Source organism: Rhincodon typus, chromosome 18 (assembly GCF_021869965.1).
Source record: "Rhincodon typus isolate 14 chromosome 18, sRhiTyp1.1, whole genome shotgun sequence".
NCBI classification, from domain to species: Eukaryota; Metazoa; Chordata; class Chondrichthyes; order Orectolobiformes; family Rhincodontidae; genus Rhincodon; species Rhincodon typus.
Window position 1 is genome coordinate 29,477,798 of NC_063349.1, and position 20,329 is coordinate 29,498,126.

Genomic DNA, 20,329 nt, shown 5'->3' on the forward strand with positions numbered 1-20,329 from the left:
TGAGCTTTTCCAGTAACTTTGTTTTTGTTCCTCAGCACTTAGTCCTTTGCTTTCAGTGTGTACATTCTATGTTAATAATTCAGAATCAAATCCAAAAATCATAAGAAAGAAGTTGTGTAGATTATACTAAATTTGGCCATTTGGTTAGTTATGGGGAGGAAATCTTTAGATTACAGGAAGATGTGAAAGGTTTGGGCAGGCAGAAAGTGGTAAAATGGAATTCAAACTGGAGAAATGTGAGCTAATACATTTTGTGCAGTGAAGCAAGGCAATGCGATCCTTAATAAATGTATTGAGTAGTGTGGAGGAACAAAAGGCATTGGAGTGGATGCCCACAAATCCTTGCAAGATAAGGTGCTTAAGATGACACTTGGCATGTCTTATTTTCTCTACCTCATCTGATAAAATAGAGTAGTGTGGTTAGGCTAGAATTGTAAACAACACTTCCCAAACCACAACATTAGTAAAGTATATAGTTCTGCCCACACAATCCAAGAAACATGTGATTGAATGGGAGAAGGTACAGAGGAGGTTTTTGACAATGTTCCCAAAATTGGAACATTTCAGCTATGTGGAAATTTTGAGTAGGCTGGGGTTATTTTCCCTGGAATGGGGAGATAATGGTTGAGTACTTGGAGTGTATAAACTTATGAGGAGCCCAGATAGGGCAAATAGAGATGATCCATTTACCTTAAGCTGAAGGGTTAAAAAGCAGGGAGCACAGATTTAACGCAAGTGGTAGAAGGATACGAGGGAAAATTAAGAAAATGTTTTCACCCAGAAGATGGTTGGATCTCAAATTCAGTGTCTGAAAGAGTCATAGAGCCAGAGACTCTGACCACATTTAAAAAGTAGTCAGACCATCTACTTAAAGAGCCATAACACGCAGAGCTATGAGCCAAGTACAGAAAGATGGGATTCAGCTGGATAGCTACTTATCAACCAGCACAAATATGATAACCTGAACAGATGTTTTTTGTTCTTAAAATTTCTACGAATTTTAAGATTCTAAATGCAACCTGAATCATTCAACTTGTGCCTGGTTGCTTCAAAACAGTTGATATTCCCATGTTTTCTGTAAAACTGAAAGCTTTACATTTTTTTGAATATTTAATCGTCTGTGTACACACGTATCCTTTAAACTTCCAATGCATTTCTTAACCTAATATTTGTCCAGTTCTTTTTCAAACAGATAATCAGATTTAACACAGATAATAGCAGTTTGAGAGAGAAAGGTATTTTTCTACCTTGGGTTCAGCCATTATTGCTTTTCAATGTTATAATTGAAATTAATTAAAATTGAAATTATAATTATGTTATAAAATAACCCATTTCAATATTTTAAGATCCTGAATTCTGCTCTTCTCAACCTTGAAAGAAGCCAGTGCAGAAAAGGGGGACACCGGGGGATGGCACTGGCATATCCCAGGTGAAGAAGGATTACCTCTGAGGGGATTTTTGTTTCAAATGATGAAGGAAAGCAGAAGAATGAAATATTTTGTGAGGGAAGAATTGCAAGCAAATAAAAGGGATTAAAACATTGGGATTTTTCTTATTATTATTCGTTCATAGGGTGTCGGTGTTACTGACTAAGACAACATTTACTGTCCATTACTAACTGCCCTGGAGAAGGTGACAGTGAGCTGCCTTCTTAAACTGCTGCAGTCCTTGGGTATAGAAACACCCACAATGCTGTTTGGAAGGGTATGCCAGGATTTTGACCCAGTGATTTTGGGCTGCTAACAGGGGCTCTTACCTGCAAGAAGCCAACATCAATCTGCATGTCTGGCATTTTGCAACCTTTCAATGGTCTGAAAGTCATGGCAATGCATATCCAATATGTGCTTAAGTTGTTCAGTTTCCCCTTCTGTAAAATCAGTCCAATACATTACATTTACCATCAGAGAACTGATACCTGAGTTAATACACCATGCACAATATGATAGACTATTATGGTACTTTACCATATTTATTATTAGTTTATTTTTCATTTGTACTTTAAATGTATTGTTAGCTTTACTTGGAATTGATTTTTTTAATATTTTTATGTACAAATAAACTTTGGTTATTTGTTAGTCTATTATTTTCAGCCACATTTAAAATGACTATAAGCTTTACAATAAATATTTAAAAGGTGTGGTGGTTTGATAAATGTTTCACTATTACAGCTAGACAATGAAGCTCTTAAATTGAAGGATTAGGTATGCTGTTGGGAATTTCAAAAACAGGTCTGCATTACTCCCAGTTTGTCAAATACTTGTTTGAGGACTGCTTCAGGGCTGAGTACATAATGGAAAATGCATTATTTGATCTTGTGTTCTTTCAACATTGTCCAGCAATAAGTATAAGTAAATAGAGAGGATAAGTGCTACATATAAAGCGTTCAAAAAATATTCTCGGTCCTCATAGCTAATAAACAGTACACACACCATATATTACCAGTAATCTACAGTACAACCCACAAGTGTATTATTTTAAATGGCAGATGTACAATAAAGTGAACATTCTTACTCTATTTCATGACTATACCGAATGGCTTTAGCTTCTTGCATGATACCATTAAGATCATTTTGTTTGAGGAATTATACTGTTAGTGATACACCACTGAGGGCTATTCTGATAGCATATATTCACTTTTATGTTAGAGTAATGTATTTAATTAAATGTTTAGGAAATTATTTCACCCCTTCTGGATCAACAACACATCTATAACCAATATACAGAAATAGCAGCATTTTTAAATTTGTCTCTGCCCATTTGGAATTTCTGAGCCTCATACCAACTTCTGGCTCCTTCTTCTCGTTACCTTTCAACAATTCTTTTGTGGGTGCTTCAGTTTCGTCAGCAACACGTTCACATTCTACTGAATCTAGGAAAGATTTAAAAAGCAATAACTTGACACATATCTGCATGTTTAAATTACAACTCTACTGGACCACTTCAATATTTTCCAGCAAACCATTGCATGAAGACTCAGTGGAAGGAATATGCTAATGAGTTCAATTTTGTTCTCCCTTGATGTGCTTTGTGCATCACAAATGTTGGGTAAATTAACGTCTTATACATTCTTAGTTCCTATGTGGCAGTGTTTTTTAATATACATGATACAAGGACAATTGTAAAAGGTGACATGTTATATGATAGTTGGCGGCGCCAAAGAAAGATGTTAGAAATTGTAGAGTTGCACTAGCTGAGATTTTTAAAAATGGGCTTTATTTATTTGTCAGATAATGATACTAAGTGATAAGCCCATCACCGTGAAATGAAAGCCCCTGGAACATAATGGCATCATTGAAAGTATCTTCAGAGAGAAAATCAAAGCACTTGTAAGCAAGTTACAGATTCTTTAGGGTAATAGTTGCAGTGCCACCGAGGATATTGAGTAGTAAGTAGATTAGGGGAAGTGGTAGCAGCATCTGTTTATAAATATTTCCTGTGTTTGTGTGGGAAACGATAGTAGTTCTGTGAAGGATAACATCAGGTTCTAGGACAGAAAGATAATTCTTTTCTTTAAATATATGTACAGAGTAAACCACATACTAAACAAAATGGTTGCTTTTTCATTTACAGGACAATGCCACTATTTCATTAATTCAATCAAGATTAACATGAGATGGCTATTTAACTTGCAGGATCATGCTTATATTTATACCTTTTTCTGCCTCTTTCCTAAACTTAGCAAATCTTATTGTTACATGATTGCATAAGTATCGGCAGTCCTCAGTTCCATGCCTACATAGCCACCATTTACATAAACCCAAACAACAGGGGGAGGCAGTGACATAAGGACTAGTAATCCAGAGACCCCCGGCTAATGTTCTGGGGACATGGGTTTGAATCCCAGAACAGCAGATGGTTAAGTCAATGGTAAGTAAATTTAATCTAATGGTAAACAGGAAATCAATTTCAATATTGTAAAAATCCATCTGGTTTCCTCATGTCCTTTAGAGAAGGAAAATCTGCCATCCTCACCTGGTCTGACCCACATGTGCCTCCAGACCCACAGCAATATAGTTGAATCTTAATGGCCCCCTGAAATGACCTAGCAAGCCAGTCTGTTTAAGGGCATTTAGGGATAGGGATTAGATGCTGGCCTTGCTGGTGATGTCCACACCCCATGCATAAATAAAGAAAAGAATTTAATGTTAACTATATTGGACAGCATGGTGGCTCTGTGGTTTGCAGTGCTGCCTCACAGCACCAGGGACCCAGGTTTAAATCCATTCTTGGGCAATTGTCTGTGTGAAGTTTGCACATTCCCCCGTGTCCTTGTGGATTTCCTCCAGGTGCTTTTGCTTCCTCCCCACAGTTCAAAGATATGCAGGTTAGATGGATTGGCCATGTTAAATTGCCATGTAGAGTCCAGGGATATGTACATTAGCTATATTAGCCATGGTAAACGGAGGGTTACGGAGATAGGGTTTGGGTCAGGTCTGCATGGGAGAGAGCAATGAAGACTTGATAGGCTGAATGGCTTTTTTCACACTGTAGTGATTCTACAATTCGAAATCACTGTGATCTTAGCTTCACTTCATATCTTCATATGCACACTTCCTAGGTGAGCTGGGAATTGTGTCCTATTTCATTTGCTTTCTAGTCAAGAGATGCTGAGACCAGTTTTTGTAACCTTACAACTGCCTTGATTGAGTTCAACGAATTGAATAGGGATCAATCAAAGCATTTTTAATGTCAATTAATTAACATTATAATTAGGTATAATTTGCTCTACAGATTCGAGGTGAAGGCCTGAAAATAGATTACATAATATTGTAAGAATTCCAAACATGATCAAAAAAGACTTGCTTTTAGATAGCACCTTTTGTGAATATAAAATCCAAAAGTATTTGACTGCCAATTTAGTTAATGCACTCCAAGGTTCAATAAAAAGCGGTTTGATACACAACTAGATAATCTGTTAAATGATTTTGATTGAAAGGAAACTGGGGAGAACTTTCCTGCTTTTCTTAGGAAAATGCCACATGAAATCCTACATCCACTTAAAAGGGTAACTGGGCCTTTGCTTACCATTTTCTGATAGGCAGCACTTCCAATATCTCAGCACTCCTTCAGTACTGCACTGGAGTGTCAGACTGAATTTTAAACTCAAGTTCTGGATTGCAATTGGAAGTGACAACAATCTGACTCAGAAGTGTGAGTGTTCCTCAATCAATGGAAAATATTATTAAAATGTGATTTTGCAGTAATACGTACTTGAAGTTGGGTCACAGGGATCTTCACAGGTATTTGCCCGGTGCAAATTATTTATCGAATCAACCACATAGAGTTTGCTTTCACCATCCAAGTCAAAAAGTGTTAAATCCTTGATACTGTTCTGCATTTTCATCTAACAAAAAAGAACATTATGTAGCACACTAAATTATAAATCTGCAATAGCTTACCCATGATACAAAGGATACAAATTCACAAGCAGGTTATTTTCAGACTATTTTGGTATCCAGATCTCTAAAAGATTAAAGCTATGGATAATATCTATATAAACAGATTAATAATCTTGAATTGTAATGTAGAAGCACCAAATGGAGATTTAAAAAGTTTAATTCCCAATAAAATGATACATTCAATATTCCATCAAAAATAAATAAAAGAGAAAGGAAATCAAGGTAGACAATATTTTCATTAAATGTAGCCCAGGCCTATTCAAATATAGTCAAGTCTTTGCATTAAACCCCTCATTTGCATTCATATTTTTCAACCCTGATCCACTAATTTGTAAGGCTGCACAATTCTCAAAGGCGAGCTCCATTCAGGATCTCTCAAAAGATATTAAAGCCAGGAAAAGCTAGTACTAGCATTCTATAGATTTGCACATAAATGAAAGTTTTAGCGCATGTTCACTATAGCTATACTAGAAGATTAAGAAAATATGTGGAAAGACAAAACCTTCAAACCATTATATTGTTGTGTGATGAAATTTTTTTTTTTAATAGTTCTGTGATCGCAGATACCTTAATTTTATAACTTCTCCTCTATTCCATGCTAATGTGAACTCCATATCGCCTATTAAAAACTTTGGGTTTCTATCTTACCTGCAGCTCTGACATTTAAATTAGGGCTGATTTTACATTCAGGTATATATGACCAAACGTCTAGGAACTGCAGGTTTGCAGCTTTGATTTCTGAATGTTTAAATGAAATTAGTAGAAAGTTGGACTGAGCAGGCTTGCAATTTCCTACTTAACAGTCTTTGTGAAGTTTGCTCTTGGCTGCATACAGTTTGTCAGGAAATCAAGGGTCATTCATTCTTAAAACCATGGATCAATTTTCTAAGACATCCTAGGGAACAGGTGATTAGTTCTGGTATCCCATTCTTTGAGATTCTTCAGAACATAGGCTTAGCCAACATCTGACAATAGATTTAAGCTAAAGTTACTTGATCAAGATTTTTTTAAAGGATCCATTTAATGCGATTACCATTTCTTAACATTCATATTTCTATAACACCTTCTTGATGCTACCTGCAGAGTTTCCCTTGCTTCGTTTACAATTCATTTATATATTATGACATGTGTTGGCATCAATTAATGCTAAATTCCTTGTTGCAATGCTCAAATCAGTATATTTCACTGTCAGTTTTTTTTCTAAATCATTCTTGAGAAGGAGAACACCTCTGGCATTTACTGCCCATCCCAAAAAAACCCTCAAGAATGCAGCAATGAACTAGTGCAGTTCAATGTGCTGTAGGTTTGATACAACTATCTTCTTGTATCAAATATTACACTTGGAAGCTAAGTCTCAGGGTCTGGAATCATAAGTAAGCCAAGCTAATCCAGGCCAGATCAGAATGGCAGATCTCCTTCCCTAAAGGGTATTAGTGAACCAAATGAATTTTAAAAGTGACAAGTAATTTTTGTATTACAGATTTATTAACTAATCAATTTTTTGAATTCCCCAGCTGCTAAGTATAGGATTTGAATTAATGTCTCTGGAACGTGAGTGCAGATGTCTGGCCAGTAATTACCAACCTGTTACCATTCCCTTATTCCCTTACAAGATCCCTGAAAATATCAAAGCTCACTACTTTGACAGTGGCACAAAAATAATATTGAAGTGTAAAGCTCTTGGCTTTCTGAAGTGGTTACTGAATTTAGTCCCTTCCCTAAAGGGGTGATAATTTCATGAAAACATGACAGCTCTTCTTTGTGAAAGCTAATAATTTTAACAAAAAGGTTATTATAAAATTGAAAAATAAATCAAGGTTTTTTTAAAAAAAGCAGATGTCTGCAAGGGACCAATCTCATTGCTACTAAGCTAGCTACTAGAAAAAAAAATTCAGAAATGGATGAGAGAATCATATATTTTGCCTATCCCAAATCCTGTGGTTTTAATATTCCAGCCCTTTTCACGCTGCTTCACCTGAACTCCTGGCTAGACATTACATTGTGGACTTTTGGCTAATAAACTCAACACCAGCCATTTAATGGCTAACTGACCATCAAGCAGGACTAATTAAACCTGACCAATTACCGCCCCATTAAATCAACTATCAGTCATCAGGAAAATGATGGAAGGGGTCAATGGAAGGTGCCATCAGCTGTGCTATCAAGCAGCACCTGCTCAGTGATGCCCAGTTTGGGTTCCGCCAGGGCCACTCAGCTCCTGACCTCATTACAGCCTTGGTTCAAACATAGACAAAAGAGCTGAATTCCAGTGGTGAGGTGAGAGAGTGACAGCCCTTGACATCAAGGCCACATTTGACTGAGCGTTGCATGAAGGAGTCCTACCAAAACTGGAATCAATAGAAATCAGGGGGCAAACTGATTGGAGTCATATCTGGCACATAGGAAAACAGTTGTTATTGTTGGAGGCCAGTCATCTCAGCTCCCAGACATCTCTGCAGGAGTTCCTCCAGTGTAGTGTCCTTGGCCCAACCATCTCAGCTGCTTCATCAATGACCTTCCCTCCACCACAATGTCAGAGCGGGGATATTCACTGATGATTGTCATGTTCAGCACCATTTGCAACTCCTCAGATACAGAAGCAGTCCATGTTCAAATGCAACAAGATCTGGACAACATCCAGGATTGGGCTGACAAGTGACAAGTGACATTCGCGCCGCACAACTGCCAGGCAATAACCATTTCCAAAAGAGACAATCAAACCACAATCCCTTGACATTCAAAGGTGTTACCATCACTAAATTCCCCCACTGTCAACATCCTGGGAGTTACTATTGACCAGACTCCAACTAGATTCACCACATAAACACAGGGCCACAAGAGCAGGTCAGAGGCTAGGAATACTGCGATGAGTAACACATCTCCTGACTTCCCAAAGCTTGTTCACCATCAACAAGTCAGGAGTGTGATGGAATTATCCCCACTTGCGTGGATGGGCACAGCTGCAACAAAACTCAAGCAGCTTGACACCATCCAGGACAAAGCAGCCGGTTTGTTTGGCACCACATCCACAAGCATCCACTCCCTCCACCACCGACACTCAGTAGCAGCAGTGTGTACTATTTACAAGATGCACTGCAGAAATCCATCAAAAATCCTCAGACAACACCCTCCAAACCCATGACCACTTCCATCTGAAGGGCAATGGCAGCAGATACATGGGAACCTGCAAGATCCCCTCCAAGTCATTCACCACTCTGGCTTGAAAATATATTGCACAAAGGCATTGTTGTGCTGAAGCCAATGCTGAAGGTAAGTCTGGAGCTTTTTGCCTGGGCAAGGTTGGTAGGCTCCAGCAAATACAGTGAGGGGCCTGGGACAAACAGGTTGGCGGAAAGACTCCAAACATGAGGGCAAGCCTTTAGTTTGGGCTGTCTGATAGGCCCATTGGCTCCCCTCATCCCCTGCCAACTATTAATCACCAACCTGCACAGCTAAAAGCCTACCAGTGTGGTGCACCCTGTAAGTAATATTTAAGGGACCTCAAATGGCTCATAGGTTGGCAGGCCGCCTGACAACTCCCAGCTGCTGGTAAAATTGTGGTGGGCAGAGAGCCAGGTCAATAAGCATGGGCAAAGCACAATGGCACTTACTTGCCCCCTCCCCATCCACACTAACTGCCAGCCTGCTATCATTGCCAGATCGGATCAAACAATTATATAAAATTGTTTGTTTTACTATCCCCATTTTACATGTCTTGAGGAAATTATCTTCATTCCAGCATTTCCAATTAAGCATTAGAAGCTCCACTGTTTGTATTCTGCTATAATTTGAGCTTAGCTGACAGCTCCTTTTCCCATTTGATTATTGCTGTTCCATTGTGGATCTAGATAATTTGAGAGTGCAAATCTCACACCAGTGAAAGTTTTAATTAATCAATAATGTAAGTCTAACTTTATAATTACGTAAAGCTGCAATGTTATCTGGTTGGAGTTTTCAAGGAAAACAGTAAATATACATGTATGGAGTCTTTTGGAGACTCATGATTGGGTAAATCGATAACAACATCTTATATTAAAACAAATACATTATACTGTTCACATTTAACAAAAGTTTACAGAATCACTGTCCAAATCTGTGCGTGTCAGGACTTCTGCACATTTCAAACTTTTATTTCACTAATTCACTTTTAGAGATATTTGTTATTAAATTGAAAATTAATGAATAGAAGTCTCAGGTTGCTGTCTAGTCTCCATTTGATATAACGTTAAAAACTCAGCGACTTAATTATAGCAGTCACTACTTGCACCACTCTCTCCAAAAATAAATTCTACTTACCAGGCTTCCTTAGGAATCTAGTGGAATTCTGTGAAGCATAAATCAAATCAATGGGCAATTAGAGTTCGCCAGGAAAACTACAAAATTGATGTAATATTTTAACATAAACAGCATACTGTTTGAAATTCTCTTTACTGAAACAGAACTGCTGCAGATCAGCTGTGCAATTCCAGCAAACCACACTCAACAATCTAAATATAGATGTTCCCACATCAAGTACTCGGGTTTCTAAATTTTAAAATATTGAACCAACATGGGAATATCCACGGAGAGTCATTTTTGCAACATACAGCTCTGTATAATTTCTCATTAAAAAGTTTTTAAGTTGAACTTTGGATTCTACATAAAAATGAAATTTCAAGATGTGACAGTAGAATCTCTGCTTATATGTATGGTCACAGCTGCAGGGAAACTATGAATTGCATTCTTACAAGAAGGAAACGTTGGTCTTTTAATTTGGTTTCTTGCTTGTGAAGGAATGCACAGTGGATCTTTAACCTGAAATAACAGAGATCTCCCCTGGGTCGGATATAGTTGCACGGCAGGCTAATGATTGAAAATGTGTTTAAGCAGAGTCAAACAAACTAGTCCTAGCAATCAGCAAACTGAAATTAATCATTTTTATTTTACAAAAATAGTCAAAACTGTGCTACAATGGATTTGCAAAAAAAAAAAGTCAGCAAGCTCTTTAGAATAACTCAATTTGATTTGAGAAAAAATGTGCAATATCATCAAGATATCCGGGTGACTAAAAGGTTCCTTGTGTAGGTCAATGAGCAGTCAAAGTGAACAGGTTCTAAAACATACAACATGCTGTACCCTGAACTTGGGTATCCTGCAAACAACATATGAGCAATCGCAAGTAGTTTGTGAGAAATATAAATGTAAGTAACAGAAATTTGTATCTAAATCAAGCCAGCCAAAGACACTTCAGTTCCAATTTTCACAGTCTGAGGCTTGCAGTCCCTTCTTGCTCCATTTGTCATCACCTTTATACTTAGAACCTTTAAAAGATGGTTAAGTAAGGACACCTGTCTGGAATGTGAAACTAGGGAGCAGCACTGTCAGCAGGTGAATGTGGTACAAACATCAGGGTGCGGGGTGAGATTGTTTTTAGTATTAGTGAAGAAAGTGAGTATACTTAGAACAGGAAAATGGTGTTGCAGTGTTTTCTTTTTGGGTTGAAAGGAGGAGAGCAAATTATTATAATTGGTGGGAAGGGACAGGGATGTGTTAAAAGACAGGAGAGGTCAGGAGCTGTAATCACCATAGCTGCTCTTGTGAAATAATTGAACCCTTTTCTACAATAAATCCAAGTCTTGGTCTTGTTGCAACCAACAATGGTCTCCTCAACTCACTCTGCCCAGCCTGCTGGGTAATTACTTGATGATCCTGCTCTGTTAGACGAATGCCACATCTTTACCTGACCTCCAAGGACTTAGGCTTCAACAGCAATTACATAACTTTCAATTTTGCGCTGGGCAGATGGTGTGTTGAGCAGTCATCGTGTCCACCCAATGACAGATTTCCTGAACAATTTACTTAGTCACCTAAATTTGAAATTTGGGGTGGTCTGGTTCCCAAAACTAAGCATAACACCATATGGGTAATTTTTCCATTAGGATGGGGGATTCTTGGCCACTATTGAAAAGGTTTTCTTGAAAGTACTCAAATCCTCAGGAGATAACTTTGGCCTGGGAAACAATCTCCAGCATTTCAGATGGTGTTCTGACAGACATTTGTTGAACAGGTCCACAACAAAAAGTTCATCAGTGCCAGATCCCTGGTTAAATAGATGGATCCTTGTAGGTAGAAAGAAAAACAAATATAAAATTGGATATAACATCAAATGTTTCATGGGTATTATGACAACAGCAAGCATTGTTGATCCATACTCAACTAACATGCTCTGATTGTAATGTCCTATATCTTCATGGACTAAAGTGATTTTTAAACAAGATAAACATGGACCTAAATAGCTGCAATGATCTGTTGGCCAGGTTGAGCCAAGCTCATGAAATCATTAGTAAAGAAGCATCAGTCTGAGTTGAAATTACCACTGGAACAAGACACTGGAATCCAGCTTTTTTTCATCTGGTTTGAATCAAACCTTTCTGGAAGTTACACAGTGGGATGAAAGTCGCAGCAGTTCATTTTTAAAGGGAAAACAACGACAAGGCAAATGACACCAGCTACTCAGGTTAGAAAGAATGGAGCTGATTTCCCCTCATCTGGTTGTAACATGGTTCAGAGTTAGGAATTTACACTAAATTTGACAACTTGAATGGACAGTAATGGAATAGTAAAGCCTAGAGATATCAAACCTGCAGGTTTCAATAGCAGATGAGGCAGGATCAGAGATGAGCAACAGTACAGATGCAATGCCTCAGTTATGTGGTCAACAGCTCATCTCAAACAAATTTGCAAATCGATCTGGCTCCGCTTCAGACAGTTGCCAGGAGGAGGGAGAGGATGAGGGACGGGGAATAGAGTTTGTAAAGGGTATTGATACTCGGAGAAAATTTCTGCTTGTGCAATACTACATGATAGACAAGCAGTTTTGCAAATCAAGAAGTGGTCAAGAGGTGGTGAAGGAACCAAGTGTCAGCAGAATATATTTCATTCCTGATGTGTTTGTGGGTGACCACCTTGAGGGCTAGCATGTAGACAAGAAAGAGGCTAAAAAGAGACCCTCAAGAGCTTTCCAGATGTAACTGTGCAGGTATGGAGAGAGGCCATTACAGGTAATTCTCTGCATATGACTGAACAGCAAAGGATGGAAGCAAATAAGCCATCATACACCTCTGGTCAATGGAGGAGAGGTGTTGGAGGAGGATGGTGCTGTCAACCAGTTGAAGGCTGTTGATATGCTTAGAACGTTGAGAGTGAATTGTTTATGATCATCACAGCTATGTACAAAAAGTTTTATTTAAGTACTGTGATTGGGTCAGAATATGACTGAAGTATCACTCAAACTTATGGGATAAACTGCAGTTGACAGGCAATACACATTTAAGACTTGAGAGAAAAGCAGCTGATGGCAGGGTCCAAATCACTTTGCATCAGGTTTTAGTCCTACTATTGATTATGCTTTGCAACATTGAAGAGATTCCACTTAAAATATTCAAAGGAATGCAGTTTGGTTGCATCTTATAGTAGTGATGCAGATGGTCTATTGCTCTCATGTAATTCTAAGCATATTACATTCAAGTGATTGTGTCAAAATAACTCCACTTCCACTATTTCCAGTCTGTTTTATATTTGACCAGTTTCTATCCCCACAGATGCTGCTTGAGTGTTTCCAGTATTCTTCTACTGCAAGACAGCACTCATTGACATCTAAACTTAGCATTGAAAATTTTCCAGCAGTTATCAAGAAAAGGATTTAAGCTCTAACAGAGCAGCTAAAAACTTATCACCACTGGGGTGGCACGGTGGCTCAGTGGTTAGCACCACTGCCTCACAGCACCAGGGACCCGGGTTTGATTCCAGCCTCGGGCAACTGTCTGTGTGGAGTTTGCACGTTCTTCTTGAGTCTCCGTGGGTTTCCCCTGGGTGTTCCAGTTTCCTCCCACAGTCCAAAGATGCGCAGGCTAGATGGATTAGCCATGCTAAATTGCCCGTAGTGTCCAAGGATGTGTAGATTAGGTGGGTTATAGGGGGATGAGTCTGGGTGGGATGCTCTGAGGGTTGGTGTGGACTTGTTGAGCTGAAGGGCCTGTTTCCACACTGTAGGGATTCTATGAAAAAAAACTACATTTCCAACTGCAACTGAAAAACTGGAGGGATGCAAGGCCTGCTAAAGCTATATTTAGATGTTGTGAACAAAGAAATTTTCTAGTGCATGTGTGGTTGAAAGTTGCAGATGGCCTTTAGGAATGAATACCAGATGCACACAATAAGAATTGCATATAAGCCATTTAAAACTGTTTGAGTCTAGTCTTTCATTCCACTCAAACTTTTACAAAACTATGGTTTTTGCTCAGGTGGGATTTGCAGTTAAGTATTCAAGTGATATAGATTATGCCATGTTGATTTATCAACAGCTCAAATCTATTTATATAGCACAAAATTAACAGACGCTTTGAGAAAACAGTTAAATAAGTGAGTAAATTTCTATAAAGCAGGCCCCATTTGACTGACTTGAGAAACATGAATAAAAAAAGGATACAACATGAAACTTTAAAAACCTTTGATAAGATGCCATTACAAGGCCTCCGAAATGGGGTCAGCAGTCTGCAGAGATGTCAGCAGCTGAAACAAGGAGACTGGCGACCAGGGGCCCAGAGACAGTATGCCAGTGACCCAGAGCGAGGATGCCAGTGACCAGAGCCCAGCGGCCCAGTGCGGAGCATGGTGGCAGCCAGTGGCAGACCATGTGGAAGCCCCCTGCATTGGTCTGCTGCGGAGAGATTGTGATGTTTGCCTTTTTAACATTGCTTCTCGATTTTTGGACTTATGGTTATACTCTGTACAGCTGTAATAGTACTTTTTTTTTCTTCATTTCTCTATTCTGTAATTAAGGATCGTACCGAGATTCCTTCAACTACGTTGCATCTGTTTGGATGATGCCACTTTTCAAAACAGTGCTGCTGACAAGGCTTGTTACTTCCATGACAGTGGTTTCCTACCTACTGTGGTCAGAACTAGGAGAATGGGAATGGAGTCCTTGCAGGATGTTGGGTGTGAAGAACTGTAGTGAAGGTAGCTATGGGAGTCAGTGGCTTTGTTGTGGATGGCAGTGGACAGGTTATTCCCCAAAATGGAGATAGAGAGGTCAAGGAAAGGGAGGGAAGTGTGGGACATGGACAAAGTGAAAGATATAAAGGTTGAAAATTGGAGGCAAAATAAATGAAGTTTTCAAGATCCTGGCAGGAGCACGAGCAGCACCAAAGCAGTTGTCCATGTACCGAGAAAAGAGTTGTGGGAGTGGGCTGGTGTGAGACTGGAACAGGGATCGTTCTATACACCCCATAAAGAGGCAGGCATAACTGGGACCTATGCAGGTACCCATAGCCACTCCTTTGATTTGGCAGAAGTGAGATGAATTAAAGGAGAAATTGCTCAGTGAGAAAACAAATTCAGCCAGGTAGAGGAGAGGAATATTGCTGGATGGGAAAGACAAAGTGGTGGCAAGAGGGGGTTATTTTTATTTAAAACACTGGAAATGTGATATGTCTCTGTGTTCAGCTGTTAATTACTCACATCACAATAATGGAAAATGCTTGAACCATTCAGCAGTTCAGACAATATAGGATAAAGGTACAGATTAAATAGGATTAAGGTTATGTTTATGGAGAGTGATTGGTGAGGACAGTGTTTCCCATTACACTGGAAGGTTTACTTTGAAGGCTTGTAGTAAGGTATCTATAGTATGATCTTGAAAGTTTATTTTGAACATTTAATTTTCAGAGAGACAAGAAAACATCAATAGTGATTAAAATTCTCTACCATGAACTATTTAAGCAAAACTGTAACTAAAACTTTCAATAGTCATTGGAGACAGAAACCTGAATGTGAGAAATCAAATGTGTTTAGGCTATGTGATGATTGGATTAAATAGCAGGAGAGACTTTAAGCCAAATGGCATATTTTTTATGCAAATATTATAAAGATGCTCAAATTAATAGCTATTAAAGAATAATTTAAAACTAATTTCTTTCTTCATAAATCTGGTGCAATTTCAGTAAATGTAGAATTTTAAATCAAAAAATGACGTTAAATTTCTATATAAACTGCTTGCAAAATATAACATGTCGACATAAGCTAAGTATCAAAGAATTCAAGTTAATTTAGCTTCCATTTGCCACTGTAATAAAAGCACCAAATTTTCCCCTCAATTTCAAACTACACTTCAAAACTTGTCAAAATGCACAGGATTGTATGCAAGTATCTGCAACTGGGGTAATGAATGACCAAATGGATTGAGATATTCAATTTGTATAAAGCCTAATTATGTGCAATACCTTCTCAAATCCATTACTGTTTCACAAAACTACATCCAAAATTGTAACGAAACTGGAGACCGGAAGGGTTGTTGTATATGGTTCCATATTTATTCATTATTCACATTTGATGTGATACAAGATTTTCTGTAAAGATAGATGCAATGGAGTTTTTGTTATATTATGGCATGGGCTATTGAAGTTTTACTGTCATCATTTGATTTTTTTAAAAATATGACAGATCTTTCAATGACTAAAATAGTTTCTTAAAGTGTGGACTAAAATGGCTGTAGTTGTCACCTAATTACAGGTCCAAGCAAGCTTCAGAAAATCCACGCAGTCCATCCCAGAGACTGGTTTGCAAGTTCAAGCATGTGGTATCAGAAGTAATGTACTGACATGGATTAAAGATTGACTAACATACAGAAAACAGCAGGAGTGAAGGACTCTTTCTCAACTTGGCACATATAGACTATTGGGTGCTGCGAGGATCAGTATTTGGGCTCCAGCTGTTCACAATATAGATCAACAGTTTGGAGGTGGGGACTAAATAGAATATTTCTAAATTTGCAGATGATACAAAGGGCTGGAGATTAGCCAACGTTGCTCCCTTGTTTAGGAAAGGAAGCAGGGATAATCCAGGAAATTATAGGCCAGTGCACTTGATATCTCAGTGGTGGGGAAGCTGTTGGAAAAGATACTGAGGGACAAGATATATGCACATTTGAAAGAAAATGGACTAGTTAGTGTCAGGCAGCATGATTTTGTACAGGGAAGGTCGTGTCTCACCAACCTGATTAATTTTTTTGAAGTTGTGGCAAAGATAATTGATGAGAGAAGGGCTGTGGATGTAGTTTATAAAGTCCCACATAGCATATTGGTACAAAAACTAAAATCATATGGGATTCAGGGTGGGCTAGCTAAATGGATACAAAACTGGCTTGGTCATAGAAGACAGAGGGTAGTGGTGGAAGGGTGTTTTTCAGAATGGAGACTGCTAATTAGTAGTGTTCCACAGGGATCAGTCTGAGGTCCTCTGTTACTTGTAGGAAAGTGTGGGTGGTCTGATTAGTAAATTTGCAGATGACATCAAGATTGGTGGGGTTGCTGATTGTTGTAACCTTTCACAATCTAAATAGATAGATTGGCAAGCTGGGCGCAAATGGCAGATGGTGTTTAATCCAAACAAATGCGAGGTGATGCATTTTGGAGGATCAAATTTAATGTGTGAACCATACTGTAAATGGCAGAACCCTTAGGAACATTAACATACAGACAGATCTGGGCGTGCAGGTCCACAGTTCCTAAAAGCGGCAAGATAGGTGACCAAATGATTAAGAAGGCATATGGCATGCTTGGAATACAACAGTTGACAAACCATGTTGCATCTGCATAAAACCCTTCTTAGACCACATTGGGAGTATTGTGTGCAGTTTTGGTAGCCACACTAGTAAAAGGATATGGAAGCTTTGGAGAAAGTGCAGACAAGGTTCACCAGGATGTTGCCTGGTCTCGAGGGCATAGGCTATGAGGAAAGGTTAAAAAGACTAGGATTGTTTTCACAGGAAAGATGGTGGCTGAGAGGAGACCTGATAGAGGTCCACAAAATTATGACAGGCATGGATAGGGTGGATAGTCAGAGGCTTTTTCCCCAGGGTTGAAGTTTCAGTTACAAGGGGGCAAAGGTTCAAGGTGAGAGGACAAAAAGTTTAAGGCAGATGTGTGAGGGAAGCTTTCCATGCAGAGAGTGGTAGGAACCTGAAATGCACTGCCAGAAGAGATGATGGAAGCAGGCACGTTGGCGACATTTAAGAGGTACCTAGATGGTTACACAAATAGGGAGGGAAATAGATGGAATATAGGCAGGTGGTTTGTTTTGTTAGTTTAGTTGGGGCATGATGATCAGCACTTGGACAAGCTTGGTGATTGGCAAAACGGGTCAGATGGAATACGTGGAAAATGAGAGTTTATTGATTTTGGTAGAAAGCACAGATGTGCTGATTATAGTGACAGGTTGAAAACTGTAGATGTGCGAAGTCACTGAAGGCTAACATACAAACACAGCAAACTATTTGAGAGGCTAATGGAATACAGGAACAGCAAAACAAAAACAGAAATTGCTGGAAAATCTCAGCAGGTCTGGCTGTATCTGTGGAGAGAAATCAAGTTAATGTTTTGGGTCCCCAAGATGGACATTATTGTCAAAAAGAGTACAACAAAGATTCATTAGACTTGTTCCCAGGATGGCAGAACTGTCATATGAAGAGACATTAGGTAAACTCCATCTGTAATCTCTGGAGCTCTTCTATAGAAATAATATTGTTAAATTTGTAAGGGTGCAGGAAATATTTACAAGGATGTTGCCAGGACTGGAAAGTTTGAGTTATAGGGAGAGACTGATTAGACTGGGGCTTTTTCTCCCCCTAGAGCATCAGAGGCTGAGGGACAACCGTGTAGAGGTTTATAAATGTCACGACAGGCATGGATTGGGTGAATTGCCAAAGCTTCTTCCCGAGGGTGATGGGGTCCAAAACTAGTGGGCAGAGGTTGAAGGTGAGAGAGGGGAATTGAAAAAGGATCTGAGGGGCAATTTTTTCACGCAAAGGGTAGTGTATTTATGATCTCCTAGAAGAATTACAACATTACAACATTGAAAAGGCATCTGAATGTATGACAAGAACTGGAACTCTTGCTTCCTGCCTGTTCCTCTCACCGTTTAAAAACAACACCACTGTGAAAAAGCAAAAATTGGGGACGTGACCATTCAATGTTCATTTTTGAGTTCTCAATCTACCCTCACCAAACCCAAGTGATGACTTTATAAGAACTTTTAGTGAGGCTGAACATAGATAAAACGCTGCATTGTTTGCACTGGGGGCATCATGGGTGGATTGATGAGGCCTCGTGATGTTCCTATGCTTGGACAGGTCAGGAAGTATTTTACATTTGTCTATTGACAGTGCACTGCATAATCCTTGCATGCTGCACTTTAGCCAACAGGAGCAGGCAAGGTGGGAAACGTGATGGAGGATAAGCTACTAGGAAAGCAGCAGCATTCTTTTGCTGAATATTAAGAAATTGATCAGGAAGAACATCACTTCATGACGCAGCACAAACGGCAGGCACAAGAAGCCAAACAATTCGATTACTTCATTCAAGTCTGCTGGAAGTAATCATTCATTGACTGTAAATACGTTGGTGCTGGGAGAACAAGCAGCCCATATCTTCCCAAATGCATCTTTTTGGTTTATCTATTCTTTACGTTTTTGATCTGCAACAGTACTTACTGTCAACAAATGTTAGGGGTTTCACAACAGCTGATGCTCCTGCATTCAAACACAAGATGTTACGCTACAATGGAATTACAGAAGGAGCAAATTTTCCTTCAGTTTGGTTTCTAACATTGGGTGATGCTTAGAAAGAAAAATCAATCATTCTTGTAACTGCAGCTAAAAAGACAGCTGATCAGAAAGGTGATATAAAATGAAAATATTTAAGTGAGATTCCATTTACATTGAGGTTTCACCTATGTACTGTCAGCTGGTTTCCTTTCCTTCTCCCTGCAGTCTGCAACTTGGGTAGTGGTTAAACTGGCTCCCGGCCAGACAGGCGCACCCTTCACAGCTTGAGCTTTCAAAGGTTGAGAGATTGCAAACAGTGGACGGGGTTAGCTGGAGTTTAAGAGGAGATCCCTGGGAGAACCTGTATGTAGTACCTCCACCAAATTCGTGCCAGCTGCATCTCCAACTGTAGGTCAAGGTCCCTTGTGTTCTTGCCATTGGGACAGACTATCAATAGGTACAGCAAAGAACTGGAGATCTGCGTCCATCTCCAACAACAAATAAGCCATGTTGAATCTGGTTCCCCATAAGCAGCCACCAAGCTGTCAAGATATCCAGACACATTTGAGTCACAGTTGTGATAGCATTGGAGGGCTCTTAACCTTTAATCCTCTTTGCTGTGTTTAGCAAACTATACATTTGCAGCAACAGAGGAGTAATGTTATTAATGGCTGACACCATGGAGGTCTCTCCTGCCTGGGGAGAAGTAGAGTCTGTTCTCCAGAGCCTGACTGTATTTCTTCCTCAGTCAGCTGAGACATCAGCTCACTAGATTATACTCTTGTCTAGCTGAAGTGCTACTGAAGTATTAGCAACTTAGCTGGTGCAGGATGCACTGGAAAACTCTGCCAATACTTTCTCCAGAAAAGCGTGGTTTCTTCCTCACAGAAAAAGAGTACCAGCAGGAGGGATGAGGGGCTGATTTTTCAGAGCAGAAGTTATGTGGGTTCTGCTGGTGCCTGTGGAAGACCGTGAGTTGCACCACAGGAAGAAGGTGGAGCACATTAAAAACTTAAGTGGGGGGAATGACAGAACAATGCATGACATTAGTGAATCTTGTTTGGTTGCTGGGACATGGAGGCTCAGCATGACATGAGCAGTCTCCATCTTCTCCCACTAAAGATGGTCTCCTAGTAGGGATGAACATGCCATGTCAGCCGACTCAAATCAACTTGGCCAGCTGTCCTAGTATGGGCTATTATCTCCTGGAATGAGAAAAGTCAGGAATATGTTAGCACAGCTTCTAGACTCCGGGTACGTGGGCAAAGGTTGTGTACCAAATCAGTGAGTAGGAAATGCAGTCGACTGGAACGGGGAAGTGAAAATAAGGGAGGGAAGATGCTGCATA

The 20,329-nt window shown here is 39.4% G+C and overlaps 1 protein-coding gene across 3 annotated transcripts in view; it reads right to left on the bottom strand.

The window, feature by feature from the left end:
* LOC109911309 (leucine-rich single-pass membrane protein 1-like) overlaps positions 1–19,712 on the bottom strand; it is a 25,266-nt gene extending 5,554 nt beyond the window's left edge. Inside the window, exons 1-5 of one of the 3 annotated variants that reach the window (XM_048607461.1) lie at positions 15,941–16,343; positions 15,662–15,787; positions 9,696–9,723; positions 5,212–5,344; positions 2,807–2,869 (exon numbers count right to left, since the gene is read on the bottom strand). In XM_048607461.1, the coding sequence (XP_048463418.1) occupies positions 2,807–2,869; positions 5,212–5,344 (196 nt within the window). In that variant the 5' untranslated portion in view covers positions 9,696–9,723; positions 15,662–15,787; positions 15,941–16,343. Of the gene's footprint in view, positions 1–2,806; positions 2,870–5,211; positions 5,345–9,695; positions 13,171–15,661; positions 15,788–15,940; positions 16,344–18,927 lie in introns of those variants that run through there. The other 2 variants (XM_048607462.1, XM_048607460.1) reach the window with 2 other exon arrangements.
* Between the last annotated feature and the right edge of the window lie 617 nt (positions 19,713–20,329).